General features: G+C 38.5%; 2 protein-coding genes across 3 annotated transcripts; both read right to left on the bottom strand.

The window, feature by feature from the left end:
* Positions 1-1,283: 1,283 nt before the first annotated feature.
* calml4a (calmodulin-like 4a) lies at positions 1,284-4,901 on the bottom strand. The gene is made up of 3 exons (XM_071530294.1): positions 4,872-4,901; positions 3,937-4,125; positions 1,284-2,263 (listed from the first exon to the last, which is right to left on the bottom strand). Exons 2-3 carry the CDS (start codon positions 4,085-4,087, stop codon positions 2,166-2,168), a joined length of 249 nt encoding a protein of 82 aa, XP_071386395.1. The 5' UTR covers positions 4,088-4,125; positions 4,872-4,901; the 3' UTR covers positions 1,284-2,165.
* A 1,116-nt stretch (positions 4,902-6,017) lies between these two features.
* Positions 6,018-15,987, bottom strand: LOC139653297 (ceroid-lipofuscinosis neuronal protein 6-like). 2 transcript variants are annotated; one of them, XM_071530293.1, is made up of 8 exons: positions 15,838-15,987; positions 14,594-14,711; positions 14,351-14,449; positions 13,222-13,410; positions 11,544-11,599; positions 9,700-9,822; positions 7,382-7,663; positions 6,018-7,284 (listed from the first exon to the last, which is right to left on the bottom strand). In XM_071530293.1, exons 1-7 carry the CDS (start codon positions 15,891-15,893, stop codon positions 7,393-7,395), a joined length of 912 nt encoding a protein of 303 aa, XP_071386394.1. In that variant the 5' UTR covers positions 15,894-15,987; the 3' UTR covers positions 6,018-7,284; positions 7,382-7,392. The 2 variants fall into 2 exon arrangements, with proteins under 2 accessions (XP_071386394.1, XP_071386393.1); XM_071530292.1 differs by having other exon boundaries at positions 6,018-7,281.
* Between the last annotated feature and the right edge of the window lie 5,726 nt (positions 15,988-21,713).

The following is a 21,713-nucleotide window of genomic DNA, read 5'->3' as shown; positions in this document are numbered from 1 at the left end:
CATTCCAGGAGTTTTTATATGATGAAGTGTTGTAACTTCTACTTCTACTTTAGTTAGTGATTTCGTACATTTCCCAAAATGCCGTTCGACAAGCCCCAGAGAACAAGTGTGAACATGTTTGAATGTTTTGAGTCAAAGGTGGCCGTGTGGGCATTTAAAAACAGCTAGCTCGGTAACAAATATGTGAACACTGGGTCGTCTATGATTGCGGCCGTGCCCCTTACTCAAAATGCAACATCTCCTGTGGCTGCATTGCATTATGGTCTGTTAAGGTTACTGTCAGTGGAGAAATTGGTATCTCTGCCTCTTCTATGATGGATTTCTCCCTCTATTATAGTTTATTTTTTGCCTGACACCAAAACCTGACGTTTACAGTTGATGTTTTAGATAGCTGTCTATATTTGGCTACTTATCCACAGGAATAAGAAAAATACACTGCCAAACAACAAAGTGTGCCCAGAAATGCAAGGTACGTCACAGTGATGAAGTGTTTTAAGGTGGATTTTTCCTTTAAAGCTTGGCACTGCAGGGTAGGTGCTGGGAAAGAGCAATTTGGGTATTTCTCATATGCTGCCCAATTCAGTTGAATACAAATATCTTTTCAGACTTGTGTTTTATGTGGACTTGCACGTCAGGCTGCTATCTCTCAGTTGCATCCATTAAGAATTGTCCTCAGGAATTCTCAATTATATGTCAAATGAATTTCAAAGTGATGCGTTCATGTTCAGTTTAAACATATTCACGCACTGAAATACAGTTGATGAGTGACTGCACCCCTCTAACTTCAACTTTTCTTGTCTTTTCATACTTTTATTGTGACTTTGTTGAACTGATTCTATTTCTGTACTTTTGAATTTGCAAAGAGTTAATATTTGTCATTTGATGGGTATTTTGGTCTCCAAAAGCAAAAGAAAGACAGCGTTGTTAAGAGGCTTCTACAGTGCTTACCTACCTACAGTTACTGTGGACAGTATTCATTCATCGAGGCAGTAAACAGCTTCTTTTGTTTTCGTTCTACAACCTGCGAACAAAACTCCATTTAAATGAACTGTTAATAAGCCATACAACGATGACATTTTGGGAAGAAAATGTTATTCTTTTAGTAATCAGTAATGTGTTTTTATTATTGCACATGGATGTTTATACATTGTGCTTTATACCACTCTAAATAAAAAATGTGAAACCATTTTTTTGGTAGTGCAGTTTTTAAGTCACTGATTTATTTTATCATGTCTCTGTCCCAAACGCACAGGTCACAGATCTGCAATTCTTAATAATTAGCCTATGCATGAAGCATTTGAACACACAGAACAGCCTACATCTTTAGAGGATGAAAGACATGGCTCAGTCAAACATTTTAAGTCCATTTCAAATACATTTTCCAGTAGAGTAATTCAGCCTTTTCATCCAGACTTCACGGCTCACACCACATGAGCCAATGGTATGGAGAAATTGAATTGTAATTACAGTACTAATTGTGTATAGAATTGACAATGCCACGGCAGGAGGTACTTCATCATTAAAGGAAAGGTTTTAAATATCACTCAAGCATGCGGAGGCAAAGCAAATGCACATAATATCATATGGGTCACTAAGTCTAAAGTGAGTTTGAGGTGTTTAGGTTGGGGGGCAAGGCGTGTGTCCTTGTCATAAGGGTTTTAAAATTTGGTCACATTATCAGAAGAATTACATACCACAGCATACTATTTAAGTGTTTGTTACAGTACATCACAATGTTTTTAATCTTAGGGGCAAGCTAATGTTTGTGTTGTCTCAGTAGCCAGAAAGCAATAGTAATCCCACCTTTGGGTACATAATAATAGGAAATATTGGTTTAAATTAAAACTGTACTTTAAATACAAGAAATGTACTGTATGTCAGGCCAGAGAAATGTGATATGCTTTACATCAATTATACATACAGTGCATGACCACAAGTTCTATGCCTGAATTAAGTATTCACAGTGAATAAAAATGAAAAAAAGTAGAGAAAGCTAAAGCTAAGATAATTTTCAGTCTCATTAGTTAGTCAGCCAGTATTAGCAGAGGTTTTACTCATGATCCATTAAACTGAGAACACAGTTCAGTTCAGTTCACAGACATTCAGCACATGTAGAGCGGACTCCTTAACACAGCTGTTAAGGATTTGCTGTCTTCCTTTGACACTCAGTAATCAACGGGTGGCAGCGTCACCAGCCGGGTGAACTCTTCGTACTTGACAGTTCCATTCGACTTGACGTTTGCCTCTTTGAACAGCTCATCCACTAGACGAAAAAGAAAGGGAAAACAACTCGATAAGTGAGCTTGACGGGACAGAGCCTCGCCTGAAAACTCATTGGGGCAACTGTCTCCCATGATCATTCAGGATTCAGTGGTAAACTGCGGTCAGGTGCAATTTTGGGGTAGTCAGTCTCCATTGGTCTTTGCCTGTGGGAGTTTTCGACTGCCTGACAACTCCTCGAACATGTAGAATTGGCATCCATAACCTCTTAAGATGAGCCAGCCAGCCTTGTGAACAAGTATGACATTTCTGAATGGAGTTTTCATAAAATCAAATCTGCTGAGAGGATGGCAACATTAAAGTGATTCTTCAAGTTCCAGTTGAAGAGGAATTCCACTCAAGAGTAAGAGTTCATTGACTTTGCGAACATGGTACAATCAATTATTTGTGAACATGAACAACTCTGTTGACTCTTAGAAAGTTTGTGTGAGATTTTAAACCCAAACAAGCAAGACATTTGGCCCAGTGAAAGCTTCCCACATTGATTACTAAAAATTCATTATCCTGTAAGTTTATCGCTCAATTAATAGCCATTCACCATTACTGTAGCTTTGACATGTCATTCCTTTTACTTCTGTCAAACATTTACCCAAGGACGTGAATTCATTTTTCAATCTTCAGTCAAGCACCCAAAAGGCTTTTCAGTCCTCAGGATGTTTGGTGTATTGCAGAACGCGATGACCAATTAGAGCGACAATAGAATGTCATCATCTTGAGGCAGCCGCTAAGGACATAAGGAGGAGGATAATTCAAATGGCTCTATGGTCTTAAAGGGCTACTGAGTTTTCTCTATTATTGGTGGCTTCAATATCTGCCACATAGTTTGGGAATCCAACCAACTTCTCGGATGTCTCCCCTCCAGCACCCATCCAGAGGCAGTGCACTCTAATACTCTTAAATCTTTAGTTTTTTATGGTACTTTAGACCAATTACTTGTATGAATGTTTGCACTTGTAATATTCTATTTTTACACAAGTAAATCCTGAGACAATCTTTATTCTATTCATTCTTGGTTGTTGTGGACTGGCCTTAATCTGCCTATATGGAAACACATCAAACTGAAGCCAACTCTGTCTGATTCCCTGTGCCTAGCATGTTTTGGCGTTAGGAGCTCAGAAAAACAAACCAATGTTGATGCAAGAGATTTGCAAGACTATCATTACCTCTGCAGGGTCCTTGTTTTGAACGATGAGCTCCCAAAGTGTTTGACAACCAATTTTTTTCATGTTTTGGCTCCATTCTCATTACTTTGGATGCGAAATGAGACAATAATTATAAGATGAGTACATATCAGAGGAATCAAGTACAGCCCTCCCAGTGCTGATTCCTAAAGATGCAATGAAATGCAAAAAGACTGGGAACGGCTCCTGGAAATAAGATACTACGAGTGTAGTGAAATGCAAAAAAAACAAACATTGGCTGCAGTTCTAATTAAATGTCTGAAAATACCCCCAAAATAAAACTGACGGTCTCTCCTTTTTCTTCAGACTGTAAGATTTCGCTCCAGCCCAGGATCAACACACCTAACCCAGCTACTTGGTGCTTTTATGTAGTCTATTGTCTCTATAATGTGTTGGTGGCAGGTGGAAATGAACAGCTTTCACATCCTACAGAGGTTGCCAGTTAATTACAATTATCAGCCTTGTTTGAACCCACCTTCTTTGTTTGTGAGTTTCTCCCCCAGCATGGTGAGTTTGGCCCGGAGTTCAGACGCCTGGATGTATCCTTTCTTCTGCTTGTCTGTCATCCTCAGGGCCTCCAGGATTTCTGTCTTGGGATCCTCCTGTTGCATCTGTCTGTGCATCATGGTCAGGAAAGTAGAGAAGTCCAGCTCACCTGCCTTGTCTAAACAAGAATACAGCCCCAGATATTATGCCATCAAAATAATCTTGAAATGAGTATGTCTTAGTCAATAACTTTTGAAATACAATATTGACAATATCATTTGGACAAGAACTACATAAGATGCAACTTCTGGAAAATAATTGACTTCAAGGGCTATTAAGGGATAGAAATATTGATTGTGGTGTTGTTTTTGCTTGTACATAGTTTTCTGTACAAGCAAAAAAAAAAAGTGTCTCCAGTGTTTATATACTGCTTTCAAGGTAAAGAATCAGAAAGTGCAAAAACTAAATCAAGTTGTGCCTCTTAATGCATTGAAACATGTTTTAGGCTGGCACCTAGCTGACATTTCCCATTACTGAATGCAAAGAATCACACAAAGATGCAGCTCTACACAAAACAATAGAATCACTCTGGGGGTGTTTTTGTCTTCGGAGATATGTGAATGCACAATCTGCATCCTATCTCAGTTTCCAGGGTGGAAACACAGGGCAGACCTGTGAGTCTGGGGCTCAAACCAAACCACTAGATTTTCGACCAGAGTTTCTGCTTATTTGCCTGCTGCGCACGTGTTGAATATGTGAATGAAAACCACATCAAAGCATTTCTCAAAGGCTTTTTAAACCTGTTTGAAATCCTGAAATTTGACTTTGATGGAAACTCTGGTCTTTAATTACCATCTATACCATAAACAAGTTGTTGCAAACTTGATTTATCCACAGGCAAATGAGTTATATCTTGCACTGTACCAATTTTGTGGACTTGGAGATGTCTGTCGATTTCACTAAACGTGGGGCTGGTACCCAGGCAGCGCATCACTGTGATCAGGTCCTTGGTGTCAATCTTGCCCTTCTGCTTCTTGTCGTACAAGGAGAAACACTCCTTGAACTCTGCAGGGGAAATGGGATGTTTATCATACATATAGGATTGCAGCAGTAGTTTTATTGTTTTCTTTTTAACAAAAACTGAATTATGTAGTCAAGAACATACTGCATATTCCCATTCACCATACAGAATCAGGTTTGTCAGTTTTTCAATCTAAGATTTTTCAAAAAAAGGTGTGTTTAATGATGGTTGGAGAAATGAGAAATACATTATCTTTAGTTCATAACTGTATAAGGGTGCGCTAGATCACACTTTGACCCATGACTGTCACACATGTGCTTCCAAAACTTAATTTCCAATTCACCATCCATTTGTTTTGAAATTATAAATGTATGATGAATGTATAACAAATAAAAACCATTTCAGACCTAATAGTGTCTTACAAACATCTATAGTTAAGATGGCAACAACAACAACATTCAGTGCGCAGCAGCCTTACCATTGATTTGAGCTGGCGAGAAGAATTTAGCCTGCAAGGTGACAAAGAGCAGGAAATTGAACAAAAACTATTAAGTCACATATAAAAAGTATATTCAAAAGGCTTAATACATATGATTTGTTGCTCTCACCATTTTCTCAGAAGCTTCCAGGAAGGAGAGTGTTTTCTGTGACTCACCTGTCTCTCCACCTAGGTTTAAAGTCCACCACCTCTAAGCAAGTGTGTAATTCAATATCTGTTGCTATGGAAACAGAGATACCAGATCTGCACTGTGGTGATATCACTTCCCTTTCCGCCCTTACAGCTGTAACAGAAGGATTGAACTAATTATTACCACTCAATAACCATGATTGGTAGAGGACATACGATGCTATAATCAAATAGACCATAGTTTGTAACCATATAAATCGATAGCTTTTAAATTTAGTCAACAGTTACAGGCTACTGGTTCTACAGGCAGCAGCTAAGTTTTATCTTGGTATTCAGGGGAAAATAATAAGGGGAGTTAAGAGCACAAAACTTGCTGGATGATTGCAATATTTATTGATTTTAATGTTTAAAACCAGCGGCTATCATCATCATTTAATTAAGATAAACATGCACAAAATCCAACCAATCACAGTGAGGGAAATGGTAAAACAGTAGGTAATAATAACAACACCACCACTTTCCAAGTAAAGTGATGTAAAACAAAGTAACAAAACATTAATAATCAAAAATGTACATATGAAACAACAATAGGCAAAGAAGTCCACTCAACAGGTAAAACAAATCAACAATGATATTACAATGTAATGACAGTAACAACAATATATCAGTTAAATTCAAGTTTATAAAAATTAGTTTTCATTTGTATCTTAAAAAAGTTTGCTAACCATGTGTCCCTGATCTTTTGAAAAATATAAAAATATCTCCAGTATTCACTTATCTTTCATTTTGAATACTGTAATACTTCACATCCCTTGTATACGTTGACAATGGCACAATAGGAAGTGTACCAGCCAGCAGCCTTGGACAACTATTAGGTATTCAGTGATTCAGTGATATTGACCTGAGAGCTTTTTGCGTAGTTCAATAAAATCCTCCTCACAAATGCATAATGTTGTGCTGCGGCTAGGAAAGGTTAAGTAAGGTTAGATCAAGTGTCTCAAATGTTTGTATATATATTTTTGCCTTTGGTTTGGTAGCAAATTCAATTTGTCATTCCCCTGATATGGGCCAGACAAATAGGCACTTTGTCTGCTGTACTTAACCGTCAAAAGGTAAGAACAGATCAGTGTTTACATCTTCCATTCAATGGATTTGAGACATTCCTATTAGAGCTAGTTGCTCTTCACAAAAACAAGTTTTAATTTGTTGGTAGGTAATGATTAAGAAGCCTGCTGACCTATATGGCTGTTAAACAAGACTGAAGTAGGACTGTAACAGCAGAAAAGGATAAACATTTAAAAAGGGATAAAAATGTAATCAGGTTAGGCATCTTTTTCTAAAAGGGATTAATGCAAGTTTTATTCATATTTATTCCTGCATTTGCAAGTGATGGACAGTGATTGGCTTACTTTTTGATATCTCTGGACACATCTCAAACTTTGAAGTGAAATGCAGTCATGACAGATCTGATAAGTGCAAAGTCAAAGAAATGGTGGGAAGTTTCACCAAAAATAACACTTCCAGCCCGTTCAAGCCAGCAACAACACGAATCAATACAAGAGACAAAGGAAACCAATCCCCATAATAATAAATGGCGGTAGCCAGCACAGCTTTGTGTTCAACTGTGCGGATGTTCCACATTGAGGATTTCCATTTACTTAGGCGATACCTCAGCCATTGGACATCTACTGGAAAGAGAAGATCTGCATCAGTCAAGTCAAACAAACACGAGAGGTTTCACAAAAAAGAAAGGTTCAGCATTAGGCAAACCCAAAAGTGACGAACCTGGATGTCACTCAGTGTTTGTCCTTGATGTGCAAGGTGTAGAAGGACCAGGGTTCTGGGACATAGATGAGACCCGGGTACTTGTTGCGGAGAACTGGGTCATTCCACAGGTAGACCACCCACACCACCACCAGCACCATGGTGACAGAGAAACTACAGAACAGGAACAGGCCATTGCTGTCTGGGCTTGAGCCTTTTCTCAGCTGATACATTACCACGGCAACCATGGCAAGGAACGTGAGGAGGAAAAGTTCAAAGATCTGTCCTTCTGTGACCAAGTACCTGCAGCAAATGAAAGAAAAAGCAAGAGATATGAGTGGCTCAGAAAGCGAAGTACTGACACATTACAGCTGCACTTACTGCAATATCCACAGACTACTGTTCTGTGGGTATGATTAACTTAGCACATTCGTTTTAGGTTATCAGTTTCACTACTTTTTCAGCTATTAGTTACTTTTCAAATAAGAAAGTCTTAACTTTTGCAAAATTGTTTCCCTTTTTAAAGAGAGTACTGGTGTTTCTGTACCAACTGTCTAGCCTGCCTGTCTCCTTTTACATTATTCTTGCTGGTCTGAACACTGTTAGCACAGTTGGAGATATCAGCAGTTGTTTTCCTCCCTTCAGAAGAAGCCATTTATTTTTGTAAAAGTATGATAATAAACTTCCACAGTCTTGAAAACTGTCAGAACTAGATAATACATCACAGTAAACGTGAAGCCTTTATTTAGTTTCATCAAAGTTTCTGTTTCATCGTTATTTTATTGTGCCTGAGTTTAATGTTTCAATATCAGTGTGCGCAAATTAAGTTACATTCTGCCGACTGTCAATCACCTGACAACCACAAGAGGAAATGGAAGTAATTTATTGTCTCTTACTGTCACATCCATGTCTTCTTATTTGAGGCTTGACACCATAAAGTTTGCATTTAAAAAATTACATACAGCATGTATCACAAAATGATTGGGGAAAATGTTAAGTAGAGGTAGACAGGAGGAGTGTCTAAATGACACTGGTATTCTCCTTTAATATTGTTTCCATTCTTATCAGGTGCTAGCCAGCTTAGCAATTGTTGCAAGTATTCATTCACATTATAAGAATGTTATTGCCGACTGTAAACTGTGACTTAGGGGCAAGTGAAGGAAAACAAACAGCTTATCTGAATGTGGAAAGCTTAAAGAAAACTTTTGTGGACCTGGATGCACACCAGCCACTGCAAAAACTTAAGGAGCATGGATCGAACACACTCCATGAACTTCACTTTGCAATGCAAGAAAGCCCCATTGAATTTATTTAGCTGTTAATTTTCTTTTTTTTTCTTTTTTTTCAATCATTCATTCATTTCTATGCGTCATAAATAAAAAGTATCCCAGTGACTGAGCGTTTACATAATCAGCCCTGTGATACAATAATAACTGAAGGCTTTATTATTGTGCATTGTATTGCAGGCTATCTCAGTCTAGCCTATAGCAGTATTTATAAAGCCATACTGAGAAAGCTTCATCACCATGACTACCATTATATTGTAAAAGCAAATGTATTAAATTGTTATTGTATTCAAGTATTATATTGTATATTATAGTGTATTATATTCTATTGCCATTGTGTTGTAAATGCAAGTGTAGATCTTGTAATTCCACATATCTTTATATTCCTATATCCTTCTCATTTATCCTTACCCATTTTATACTGCATATATTTTAATATTTTTGGTATTCTTTCGTTGCCATTATTTTGCAAACCCGAATAATGCTGTATTCCATACTTTTCAATAATACATTCTACCTAACGTGATGAAATGGTCAGTTGGTCCGTGTGTGTGTTTATATAATCCCCATTTGTTATATTTTTGTTTATATTCTATTTTCTGTTTTGAGTCTGTTTTTCTTGCTGTATCTTCCCTTATTATCAAGATGATTCTGAATCAGAGGAGGAAGATAAAAACTAGAGGCAGGAAGAAGAGGGAGGCAGTAATTTTCATGGGCTAGAAATCGTAGGCTACAAATCAATTATTGTAATTATTGTAATAGACGGGTAAAGCATCTCTAAAGCTGGTTCAGTGTGGATTCCTTACAGGCCATCATTTCATTTAAACAGACTCATTCAGGCTACTGCCAAGATTAATGCATTAAATACCGAGAACAAGGGTTTTTTTGTGTGTTTTTTCTTTTTGGTAGCACTTAAGTATTCTCTGCTTTACTTCTGTGGAAGTAGCATTTTATCCTAACAGATTTCTTTGTCAAGTCATATTCCCCTGCACTGTTGCTAGCAGGGAGGCGAGTCACAGCAGGTTTTCAGAGATGTGCAACAAGGCAACTGACCAATAGTAAAGAGCACTGGGTCCCAGTAACAGCCAACCAGAGACTGGAATCTTCTTTTGTTCTTTGGCTTGGGTGAAGCAGCCAGTGAAGTACAGGAACAGAATAATGAAGAAAGGAATATACCTGGAATAGAGCGAGAGGAACACTGTTAAAAATTGCATTGTTATATACAGTTATATAAAGTATTTCTTTACACAGAGGATCATGCAAACAGTTAGCTAAGAGGTATGTGCTTATATAATTCCATATCATTCGTTAGTGATGCCTGAAGTTGGGTTCACACTCTCATCCAGCAAACTCTGTTCTATGGGTTTGTCAAGCCTCGTCTCCTCCAGCCAGGGTTCAGATCAAGGCCAGCATCGACACAATCTCTAAAACCTGGACAAACCTGGCAGGACAGCAGCTGACAAATTTAACAGCCTGTCAGGCCCGGCCAAGGCCAACATTAAGCCCCGACACAAAAGATGAATCGTTACTGATTCTGAACTGAATGTTCCTACATCTCATGGAAAGAGTTTGTGCAGAACAGGGTCTTAATAGTCAGCGGAATTAATGTGCGATATCTGCTTCTCAAAATAAGTAATTGGGAGAAGAATAAGACAGAAACTCAACTGTCTGCCATTTGTTTCACCCTTCTCTCACTCTAGTCAAGAAACCAGAACTAAACTCTTAGTTGAGGTGTGCGAGATGCACTAATGCACTAATTTTCAAACCAGCTGTTCTGTGGCTGGCTCACTGTAAATTTGTTATAAATTGAAATTTGTCTCATAAATTCAATAAAACCAGTCAACTAAACACTGGAGACTCAAACTAAACCATGCCATGTCTATAGCCCCAGCCGGCCTGAACAGAGCCAGTAAAGAAAAGGCAATATAACATGAAGCATGTTTCTACCATGGTACAAGCATCCTTTTTACAGTAACTCTCCACAGCTGCAATTTTAATAGTAACACTCATAAACCCAAAGTGGAAATGGAGAGATTTCACTGGAGTGGCCCTCCTGTTTCACAAAAGCCCACAACATACGCAGCCATTAATTAATATATAATGCGTTTTATTCTCTCTTTGCACTTTCGGATTGATTTAATCAGAATTTCTTTCTTAGTCTTCCTTAATTTTAACAGCGCGATCTAATTTTAGAAAGGTTTTGCACCATCTCCATCATTTCTAAGAGCACTGACTAGGATTGTTATCAGAGGGTGAAAAGGAGTCCATATCCTACACATATTATCTTACACATATTAACTATTATGAGAGTGAGAGAGAAAGACAGCGGGAGGGAGAGATGCCCCTCTTCTCCTCTTGCTTACACAGAGAATAAAGTAACCCAATTCTAGCTCAGAATTAATTTACATTAAACCGGCGACCAGACAGCCTTTCTCTGATTCTCTCCCTGTTTTCCTGCATGTTGTGGGATCAGCACTCCATCCTCCGACAGTCAACAGCGGCCCATTAGTCTGTCTATCTCAGTGTGTCTTTTGTGCTAAAATCTTTTTCATGGTGAGAGTTGGAAGCAGCCACAGTTTCCAGCACACTTAGTCGCAGTTTTTTTGTCACAACACTGTCTGCACACTGTCTTTGTACTCTCCAAATCCACACTTCGGGTTCTCCTTTGATTGGTTGCCTGCATTCAGAGCGGATTCAAGGGGCGCAACATTCATTAGAATCAAATTTATCACTCGCCTAATCTGATAATTGAAAACAGGTAACCACTATACTTTGTGGTCCCTCTGGGCCAGGACAGCATTATACCTTGTAATTAATTATGTTTCAGTCTTATTTCAAGCACTACATATATATATGTATATACACACACACCACCCATAATTGTCTGTAAGACCTACCACATTAAATGTCCCAGGTGTTCATCATAATAATACAGCAGCTCAAAAGAGTCAATCTAAGAAGAAAAAACAGAAATGTTGAATCATTACTAGAGACTCATTGCATCAAATAATAATAATCCTGGCCATTCAAAATTGTTAATAGGTATGCTTCAATGGCACAAAAGTAATTTTTCATTGGTAGGCAAACAATGTAGTTCTCTCTAACTTATGCAACAGTGCCACCTATTGCTGCAACAGCATTTCACAATTTTGATACAGCCTTGGGTTGAATTGTCTCCACAGGTGAACAACACTGCTCCACTGCCTCTCAAGACCCTTCATGCACTCAGATGCATTTATAAACTCCTATAAACTTTGTTTTATCTCACCTGCACAAATTTGTCAAATTTTCCTCTTCTTTGTACTAACAAAGATGGAGTAAAAAGTATTCACCCTCTTGACTTTTAGCACATTTTCTTGTGTCACAAAATTATTTAAAATGCATTTATTTATGTATTATACATCTATTCTATCAATTTGACTAAATAAAATTCCAGTAACTAAAAAGTACATATTAAATAAAAAAAATATTTAGCCCCTTCCCCTTTCAAGATTAAGTTTCTCCTACATTTCATTTCAATGTTTTATAAATCTTATAAATCTATAAAATTTTACATCAAGTCCCTTCAATACACCTTAACTCAATTTCACAGTGAAGGTTATAATCTGCTTTACACAGTGCTGCAGCGCAGTGTGAAGTACATGTGCCACTTATTTATGGCATTGGCATTAGCTGTGATCAATAGACAAATGACGCATTACAAATAATTAATGAGACCCTACATGCATGCATACCTAAACTGACAGTATGCATGACTGCAGCCATGGGCTTCAGACTGCGCTACGCACTACAAAATCAGGATTTATATCTTGGTGAGAGTCTATAATTTTGTTACTGGGAAACGAGCAAATATTTTGCATAAATGTGTGTAGACTTAAGGACAATTAGTCTGGACTTACATCACCAGAGTTTTGCTTCACTTAGGCAGCATCACACACATAGAGAACACTGCATTGAAAACACCATGTCACAGTTTCCCAAAATATTCATTTGATCACACTAATCTCAAAATGTTTCTTCAGATGTCAACTTTGGTGTTTGAATAATAAAACATCTTGTATAGTCTGTCTGTTCTTAAGCTACAGTTCAGTTGGCTTTGATGTAAGGAAGATAGAGGAAAAAGTGAATATGTGAGTGAGCCAGGTCCTACTGAAGTGTCATAATTATAATAAATATATATATTCATACACTTACAAAGGGGCATAAATATATATATTCATACACTTACAAAGGGGCACAAACGGATGTTTTCTGAACCTAAACCCACCAAACTCATGATATAACTGAAGGACCTGTATGCTACAAGTCAACCCATGCATCACTAATGGTTATATCAGGGATTATTAAATGTAAGGACACCTATTTACATTAAATGGGCCCTTTGGTTGGTTCAAGTAATTTAATGTGGGAATGCAACAAGCTTTATGTGGCATTGCAGACTACAAACCAACTTATAACACCGTTGTGATTGTGTTATGGAAATGACACAAATTTTGGCAGCTTCAGTATTCAGTTTTTTGAAGTAGTGCTCTAAAGTTCAAAGCCCAAACCCAATCAAACAAGATGAATGCCTACCAGTGAGGCCGGTTTGAGGTCTTTGATGATTGGGTTATCCCTGACGGACAGGTGGAGCTGGTAGCCGCTCAGGATGAGCCGGTGATTGATGGAGTCTCCCACCAGGTGGATGCTGGCTCCCATGACAAAGGTGATGACGCAGAGGTAGACCGCTGAGCGAGGCAGCGCCCTGGGGCTGCGCTCAATCAGCTGAACGGAGCAGGAACACACACACATTACCGATCATCCTATATGATACCTGTCTTAAAGCAATAATCCACAACATTCTTGTTTTGTGATTTTGGTGACATCTTTGGCAATAAGTGCTCTGCTGTGGTGTTTCTGCACTGCACTTCCCAGAGATCACATGTCAATCAAACTGTCTGTTCAGTCATGGTGGCTATCGCTAGTCATGCTAACCACCCAGTTCTTCTATCTATTTCAAACAAACCGCTGTTGCTGCTGCTGGAAACACAAAAAGCACCACTTACTATGTGGCAGATGATTTTTCCTGATGTTAAAATTGCCTGATGCCAAAATTTGCCAAAATTATCATAGGGGAAAGTCGCTTAATAAATGACAGGCGGACTAATGTAAAGCCTAACAACTTCCTTGTAGAAGCAATGGATTGTGGTTTGGGATAATTTACGATTTATGATTCATTACGAAGCAACTAGCTATGTCACTTTCGGTCACGTTGGTTTACCATTTGAAAAACCAGCAGTAGGAAAACAATACACAAAATTTGAAATGATATAGTTTTCTTCCCTGGCATGAAATCGAGGCAAAGACACACCGCTGAGGAATACACTTTTTAAAGGGGAAACATATTTTGACACTACACCGGGTTAAGACCTTCCAGACAGCGGGTGTTTAGTACAGCCAAAGCTTTCATGAACTGGGTCAAGGTTGAATCACTATTGCATTAAATCAATCAGCAATAGAGAGTAGAAAAACGGAAATGTATTTTTATGAGAATGTCATGGATTATTACTTTAAGCCGTTTTCATTGGCATGTATGATGTAGGACTCTCCATTTTTTAATAACAGGCAGTGGCAGCTTCTTGTCTTCCATACTTAATTTCCATGTATACTGGTCTCCTTTAGCTAATCACTTTGCTGTGTTCAGACCCCTATGGTTCAGACGTACCTTGAGCATTAAGAATGGTGTGATGACGTTGTAGGCCATGTGGAAGTAGTCTCCAGCACTGGGCTTGTTGAGGGGAAACCACTCCAGAGGAAGGATAATCTAATACACATGATATCAAGAGATTATTAGTGTTCACTGTTCCATGAATTTGGGCGTAACTGTCCTTTTTTATGACCGTTTTTGCATTTAGATTAAGCTGGCATGGTGTGCAGATTTAATGACATGTGGATCGTCCTTCCTTACCATGACAATAGGCCTTCCAAAGTCCAGTATCCAGTTCTGCACCGTGAGACAGAGCCATAGGTCAAAATGGAAGTGTAGCCTTTTCTTTGGTGGCACTTTTTCCTTCGCAACAGGTTTGCTGTCAACAGATGTTTACAGTGATTGGAAGTCATTGTGATGATGCAACACAAGCTCATTTACAGCAGCAAATAACAATTCAGAGATTAACAATTTAATAGAGTTGTGGGGAATACTGTGGTAAAGGAAGGTGTACTACTGCAGTAAATCCACGTTTAAATAGCCTACATGTTTCCCTCTGCCATCCTTTGCTTGCCATTTTAAATGTTAGTCTGCTAATCTCATATTAAGGAAGGAAAGCACTGTGTTCACAGATAGTTGAGTGGTTAGGTGTGTGTCCCCACCGGCCCCAGCTAAATTCTGTGTCTCCAGTAGTTTATCTCCCTCTCTAGTGTGCACTGTCCAAATAAAAATACTAAAATGTGCTTGGATTACTCACTCTGCTTTTGGGGAAAAAGTAGCAAATCACATACAGTATATAGCAATGTGTCTTCACAACAATTGTGTGTGTATATTCTTTTTTTCTTCCCTAAACTCATGTTTAGAAAATCATAGTCAAAACGATTTTCGCAGAGCATCAACTTCAGGATAACCAAGGGCAACCTCAGGACCTCTAGATCTATCTACTAAGGCCTTTGTCTTTGCGGTGCTTCTCAAGAATCACTTGGCATCATCATGTGCTTCACACTGAAATACATGTAAAAAAAAAAAGTAGAGCCCACAATCATCCAGCAGGAGCTATGCCGGCTCAGTCATGTCTAGGATCTCAAGAGGATCCTGTATGGCCAATTACACCAGGAGGTCAGCAGATGGGGGAAAAAAGCAGTTCAGCTGATTGCTTCACAAAGTAAGAGCTTAATCAGCCTGGAGGACCTGAAGGATGCTGCTGCTGACTGTAATAACTGGTAGTAGTGACACCAGCCTGGAGCGAAACAACAGAGGAGAAACTGCCAGCACCACCAGATCTGTTTACATTGTCCCTGCTGCAATAAAACACCCGGACTGTACTATACAGCCAGAGAGAACCTAAGTGGCAGTGGCAATGACAGTGAAATACAAACGATCAATAGCAGAGCAGATACTGAAGACCTAACCATTCTTCAACCGACTCTCCTCCTCAACTGACAACAAAGCCGCGGTTGCAAAGGAAACTACAGAGATTATAGCCAAAGCCCAGAAGCACAAACCTGTTTTGTGTTGTCGTCTGGAACTCGTTGACTTGACGTTTTCGCACAGCCTGCATTCTCGGTTCAGTGGACTCAAACTCGGTGGTTTGGGTATTTCTGACTCCACAAACTGCAGAGCTGTGGTCCTGTGGGTGAAAAAAGTTACAGGTTTGAAACTCACCGTTTGTCACTTCCTAGTTGCTGCCTTGGTCCCGCCCATCCGCTCAATCTACCAATCATATTGCAGCGGAAGAATTCTGAGAACCAGACGGGGAAACTTTACCCTGAGTTCTGTCTTGTAGGCAAATTAAGCAATTTTTAGATTAAGAGCTCTGGGGAAAACAATAAGAGACTACCCCATATTTTCTGATGAAGAATCAGGTTACTCCACCAAATATTGATTATTGAACCCTTTCTAAGCGAAAACATTGCTATTTTTATGATTTATTTATGGGTATAAACTTGTTTAGTTTGCATTGTTCAGTGAGATTGTGTATTTTTTGGTATTTTGGCCAGTTGTCAGTTGTTTTCTGCAAATAAATGTTTTGAATGAGAATATTTTTGTTTGAAAATACAATCAAATGTGATCAATATTTCATAAACCAATGTCAAAAGTCAGATTTTACAGACACATACCCATACACTGTGAAACCAAAAATGGCAGATAGCCAACAAATGTATTTACCTGTTTACATTGGGCAGAAGGCAGTAAAGCACCCTGGACAGGTGTTGAAATTTGGAGAAATGGGTTCTGATGGGTTTTAAAGCTGCCATGAAAAAAAGGAACACTGGCCATATTTAAGATGGAAACTAAAAGTGCAGACTACAAGATTTCTGAACAATTTTTGAACATTTGCCAGCTCAAAATTTTTTGCAGTAAATACTTTACCATCTGTCTGATATACATAACACTGGCTGTTATAACCTATTAGTTTGTACAGTAGGTCTGGTTAAAATCTTAGTGTCTACTTACCTCGGTCCCATCATTGCTTTAATTTGTTGGTATTTGCTATGGTTAACTGAGAATGAATTGTCTCATTTAGGCAAAGTGAAAACGTTTTTAAACTGTATGTCCCTTACAAGTATCGTAGTAATCGTAATACTGTATACCATCAAGCAATCCTTTTTCATTTGTAGTCTTCCTTTTCAAAGTTCTTGTAATTAGAGGATGCAATTATAGCTGCTGCGCAGCAGTGTCGGGGCCGGGCATTTTGAGGAGGAAGAGGAAGAAGAAGAAGAGGAGAAAGAGGAAGAATAGGAGGAGGAGGAAGAAGAAGAGGAGGACGAATGAGAAATACATGAGGGTCCATCAGCAGAACTACCCGGACCATAATTATCATTAAATCATCTTTGAAATCATGTGTCTCTAATCCACACAGCACAATGCCTGAGTAGGCATAAGCATGTTTATTATGCATCCCCCAGGGCTCAAACTCACAACCTTTGCCACCAATGTCAAGTTGTGATTGAGTTGAGCTACCTGAGAAGTAGGAAAATTAGAGGTGGCTTCACACAAGAACTTAGCCAACCACCAGGGTGCAGGATAACAGCTGTCCATGCATGTAAAGGCAGATTTCAAACTAGTGTCAAAAATTCAGTTATCAAGACAAAATTCAGAGAATTTGTGTACTTCAGACAACATAGAGATGTCTGTAATTTGTTTTTACAAAGACTGATTGCTCCATAAGTGAAAAACTGATGTTTAAAGATGCTCTATTTCCATTGACTGCAATAGTTTACATGAGGGCAGAATTCAAAATGCTGTCAAAAATTCAGTTTTTGAGATACAATTATGAAATTTTACTCACTACATCTACCATGACATAAAAACTTTGTCATTTATTTTCATGAACATTGGAGATTTATTTAGCGAGAATTTGCGGTAGCTTTTTACAGTACTGTTTACAGTAAAACATTTTGATGCACTGTGGGCTCAATTTTTGATAATTCAAAAATCTGGCTGGATCGTTTGTGGAGGACAGTCTGAAGATGCAGTGTAGCGAGTTTGGTGTCAATTGAGCAATAAATGTGGGAGGAGATAGGTTTAATTAGTTTTACAGTTTTTGAGAAAAAGTGATGGACTTCATAATTCCTGCCAGCTCGAAGCATCTGAACATTTCTGCTCACTTGGGCCTACATTTTGGTGAAACTTGCAAAGCTGTAGCACATACAACTTGGCATAGGACTGGACCTATGTGAAAGTTTTGTTTATTTTCATGCATAGGAAGGCAGATTTCCTGGTAGGAAGAAGAAGAAGCAGAATAATAATAACATTGCCAAATACAAGAGGGACCGGCAGCAGAGCTGCCCGGCCCCTAATTATTCGAGCAAGAATGTGCCTCATGCTGTGTGGAATGCTATCACCAAAAATTCGACCGTCTGTTATATGCATTTTAATTGAAAGCACATACAAAAAAAAGTGAGGGCCTGCAGACCCTGAAGAGCTACCAAGAGTCAAATATTTGTTATTAAATTCTCCAGTATCAACCTAATCCTGTCTTCAACTAATCTGAATATGGATGTAGTGCACATCAATTCATTATGCAGCATTGAGAATAGACACCATATTCTCTACCTGTTTAATGATGTATTATTTGAATTTGTAAATTACCCTTCTCTAATAACGTCATAATCCTAACTGGCTCTGTGGACGGTGGGGATTACACTTTGACTGGCAGCTCTTCGGCCTCCTGCGAGGAAGGCTCAGTTTTAATTGCGATCTGTTGCACTGCATTCAGAAAAAAAAATGTTAATGCAAGAAGGGCATTTTCTGAAATATATAATATAATGGCGGCCTTGACTGGTCATGTAATACATGACCAATGCAGCAGTATGTTGAGAAATGGACTCAAATGTATATCCTAGTGAGAGCAACAAACAGCTACTGTTGAAGCAGTATTACTTGTGCAACTATGTTCATGTAACACAAACTGCTAGGAAAGCCCTGCTTTGATTAACAAACTGCTCTAATCTACCTCCTACTCTCGCTGATGTGATGTTTTTGTTTTATTGATATGATGTGACTTCTTTTTATTGATGTGATGTACATGGATGTGATATTGTGTTAATTGGTGAGACCAAAAACAATTTTCCTGCCTTGGTGCGACTATTCTATTCTATTCTATTCTATTCTATTCTATTCTATTCTATCTCTGCTGACCAGCCCTTTGCCGTAAAGAACATCACATTACTTGATTGATGCCATGATGGAGGGCCAAAGAGAACTGAAGTCCAGCTCAAGCTAAGTGCTACAAGTTATTACCTCCAAATGCTTGAGGATCCCTTGACCTCCCCGGCCGTTAGGCACTCACCTTTTTATAGTAATGGCATCAGACATTTTATAAGGCTGTTAAACGGATAACCAGTGAAATAAAAATCCAATGAGCCACTTCAGTCGTAGCAGAAACCTCCAAGTGTGGGTCATATAGGTGGAAGCAATATTTGCTGAGTAGCTTATGTTGGAGATTCAACTGACCAAAACTATTACTGTACATCTTTGGGAAAGGGATAAATCGATAAACTGTGTTAACATTAAAGCTGCCTATAGCCTTTATAGTTGGCCAGACTAGCCAGTGGCTCCAGGTAGATTCAGATTCGTACACATTATGTCCAGTTCACTCACAGATGAGGCATCCTGCTCACTGCAAACTCCATGGTAAAACTTTGCAATAGTGGTTATCATGAGGGGAACTGACAAGGGAATAATGAACTAAGTTAGTCCAAAGTCCAATAGTAATTTGGTTGGTATTTACATTTAATTAAACAATGCTTTCTACCTGACTGATACAGATGAAAGCATAGTGAAATATGATACTCAGTGTAATGATCTAGAGACTTCACTTGGTCTATGGTCTATGGTCTGAAGAGGATGAAGCATATCATTTGACATGCAGAGCACATAAAGTTCTGCAGCACACCTTTTCAACAACCGTTTGCCGTCTGTCTACATAGAGAGCAGAATACATGATGAAATTAAATGAAAATAGGCCTACTTATCATGTCAGTGGCTGCCCCTTTCCAAAGCCAACATGGTGGAGAGCAAATATTGGTCATGTTGGAATTTTCTCCCAGGTGTGGAGCCTAACTACAGATGTCAATGAGCTCTGTATTTCATATTTCATATGTATCAGGCTGACATCAATCTTTTTGAGATAAATTTATAGTATACATAAGAAGTATCAAGTTGATGTGAGATATATAAAGATACAGTGTTTTAAGTGGGAAAAGCATAGATTAATGCCATTCTGAAAATATAATTAATATTTGTTTGTATTGGTGTTGTTGTTGTTTGCTTTATGATAATCACAACTGGAAGTTAAGGTTTACCTGCTTTTTTATTTACCACCACATCACTGTGTGTGTGTGTGTATCTATCTAGCCATCTGTCATCCATCCATCCATCCATCCATCCATCTATCTATCTATCTATCTATCTATCTAAATATATGTAGATATAAATTGAGATAAATGAAGATATATGTATGTAAATATGTAAATATATATTGATATAGATTTTAATATAGATATAGATAGGCTGTAGTTAAAGATAGATAAAGTAAAGAACAGGGCTGAGTCAATATTGATGCTAGAATGAAATGCCACACGTTTTCCTACACACATCCCTGATATCCCTCTACCAACAGAGCAAACATTATTGCACTGAGAATATATCGTCCCCATTTGCCTGTTTTTCCTCTGGATCTCATGATATTTTTAGGTTAATTTGACCTGTTATAATATGAAAGAGATAAGCCAAACTCCTCAGAGTACCAGCCCACATCCTAAGGCATGCAGAGCTATTCGGCCGTGTGCCATGGAGTGCAGAGAGTCTGCAGGGTTTCGTTCCAACCGAAGACTACAGCAGGGGATTTCACTGATCAGTTCCTCCTCTCTGGTTGAAGGTGAGCTAATCAGTGAAATCACTGCTGTAGTCTTGGTTGGAACGAAAACCTGCAGACTCTCGGCCCTCCATGGCACACGGTTGAATTCCCCTGTCCTAAGGTTTGTGCACCAAGTTTGTTCCACCAAGTTGAAAGATTTAAAGCTACTCCAGGCAACTTTGCATGTGGGCAGCTCCAAAGGGCAGCAAGAGGGAACTGTTTGGAAAAACTTGAAATACCCAGAAATCATGTGATGTGATGTCAGTAAACTGCACACAGAATGCTCATGTTTACCAACCGGCCGGTCTGTGATGCTTTATATCAAAGGAAACCAAAGAGACGAGAGAGATCAAAAAGAAAAGATCTAAGGTTGGTGAGTCTAGTTTGTTGGACAGAGCGCTCACTTGCTGCTGTTTAGAAGATTTCTGTTCCTCTTCAGTTTTGATTTGTCACTATCTGTGGGAGGAAGTGACCAGACCCAACACCACACTTTCATTTGGGCAGATAAGGTGAATCAGCAGGGTCTCAATTAGGGGGATGATATACTCTTTTCTAATCCAGCTCCACTTTGTGAGTCAGGCTGATAAGGCGGGCAAAATGTACCTATTAATCTTGCCTAGTTTAGCTTTAAAGTAGTATCTCTCAAGCCATAAATCAAATAAAGGGATATTCTTGTTCAGTAAAAAAAAAAAAAAAGAAAATAATAGAGAAACTGCTATATTCCATATGAAGTACATGGGCAATGTTGATGTTACATTAGCTGTTAGAGTAGATTAACATTTCCATGTAAACCCTACTAACCACTGAATAAGCTGCCTAGAAGATAGAAGGCTTAAGAAAAATATTCATAAGTGAATTAAGCTGCTCAATTAATCTTTTTACCTGAAATTTTATGGAGCAGAATTTCCCAGTTTATTTAAAATTTCCCTATTTTCCAATGTAACAATCTACAAATTTATGCATGTAGTTGCTGGTGCTGAACAATATGATTTAACAATAATACTGCACTCACGCACT

This window comes from Centroberyx affinis, unplaced genomic scaffold (assembly GCF_046629955.1).
Source record: "Centroberyx affinis isolate AG114_WGS23_722 - 3 ecotype Tasmania unplaced genomic scaffold, CSIRO-AGI_Caff_v1 ptg001910l_1, whole genome shotgun sequence".
NCBI lineage: Eukaryota > Metazoa > Chordata > Actinopteri > Beryciformes > Berycidae > Centroberyx > Centroberyx affinis.
Note: the sequence above shows the minus strand (reverse complement) of the source record. Positions and strands in the feature narration are given on the sequence as shown.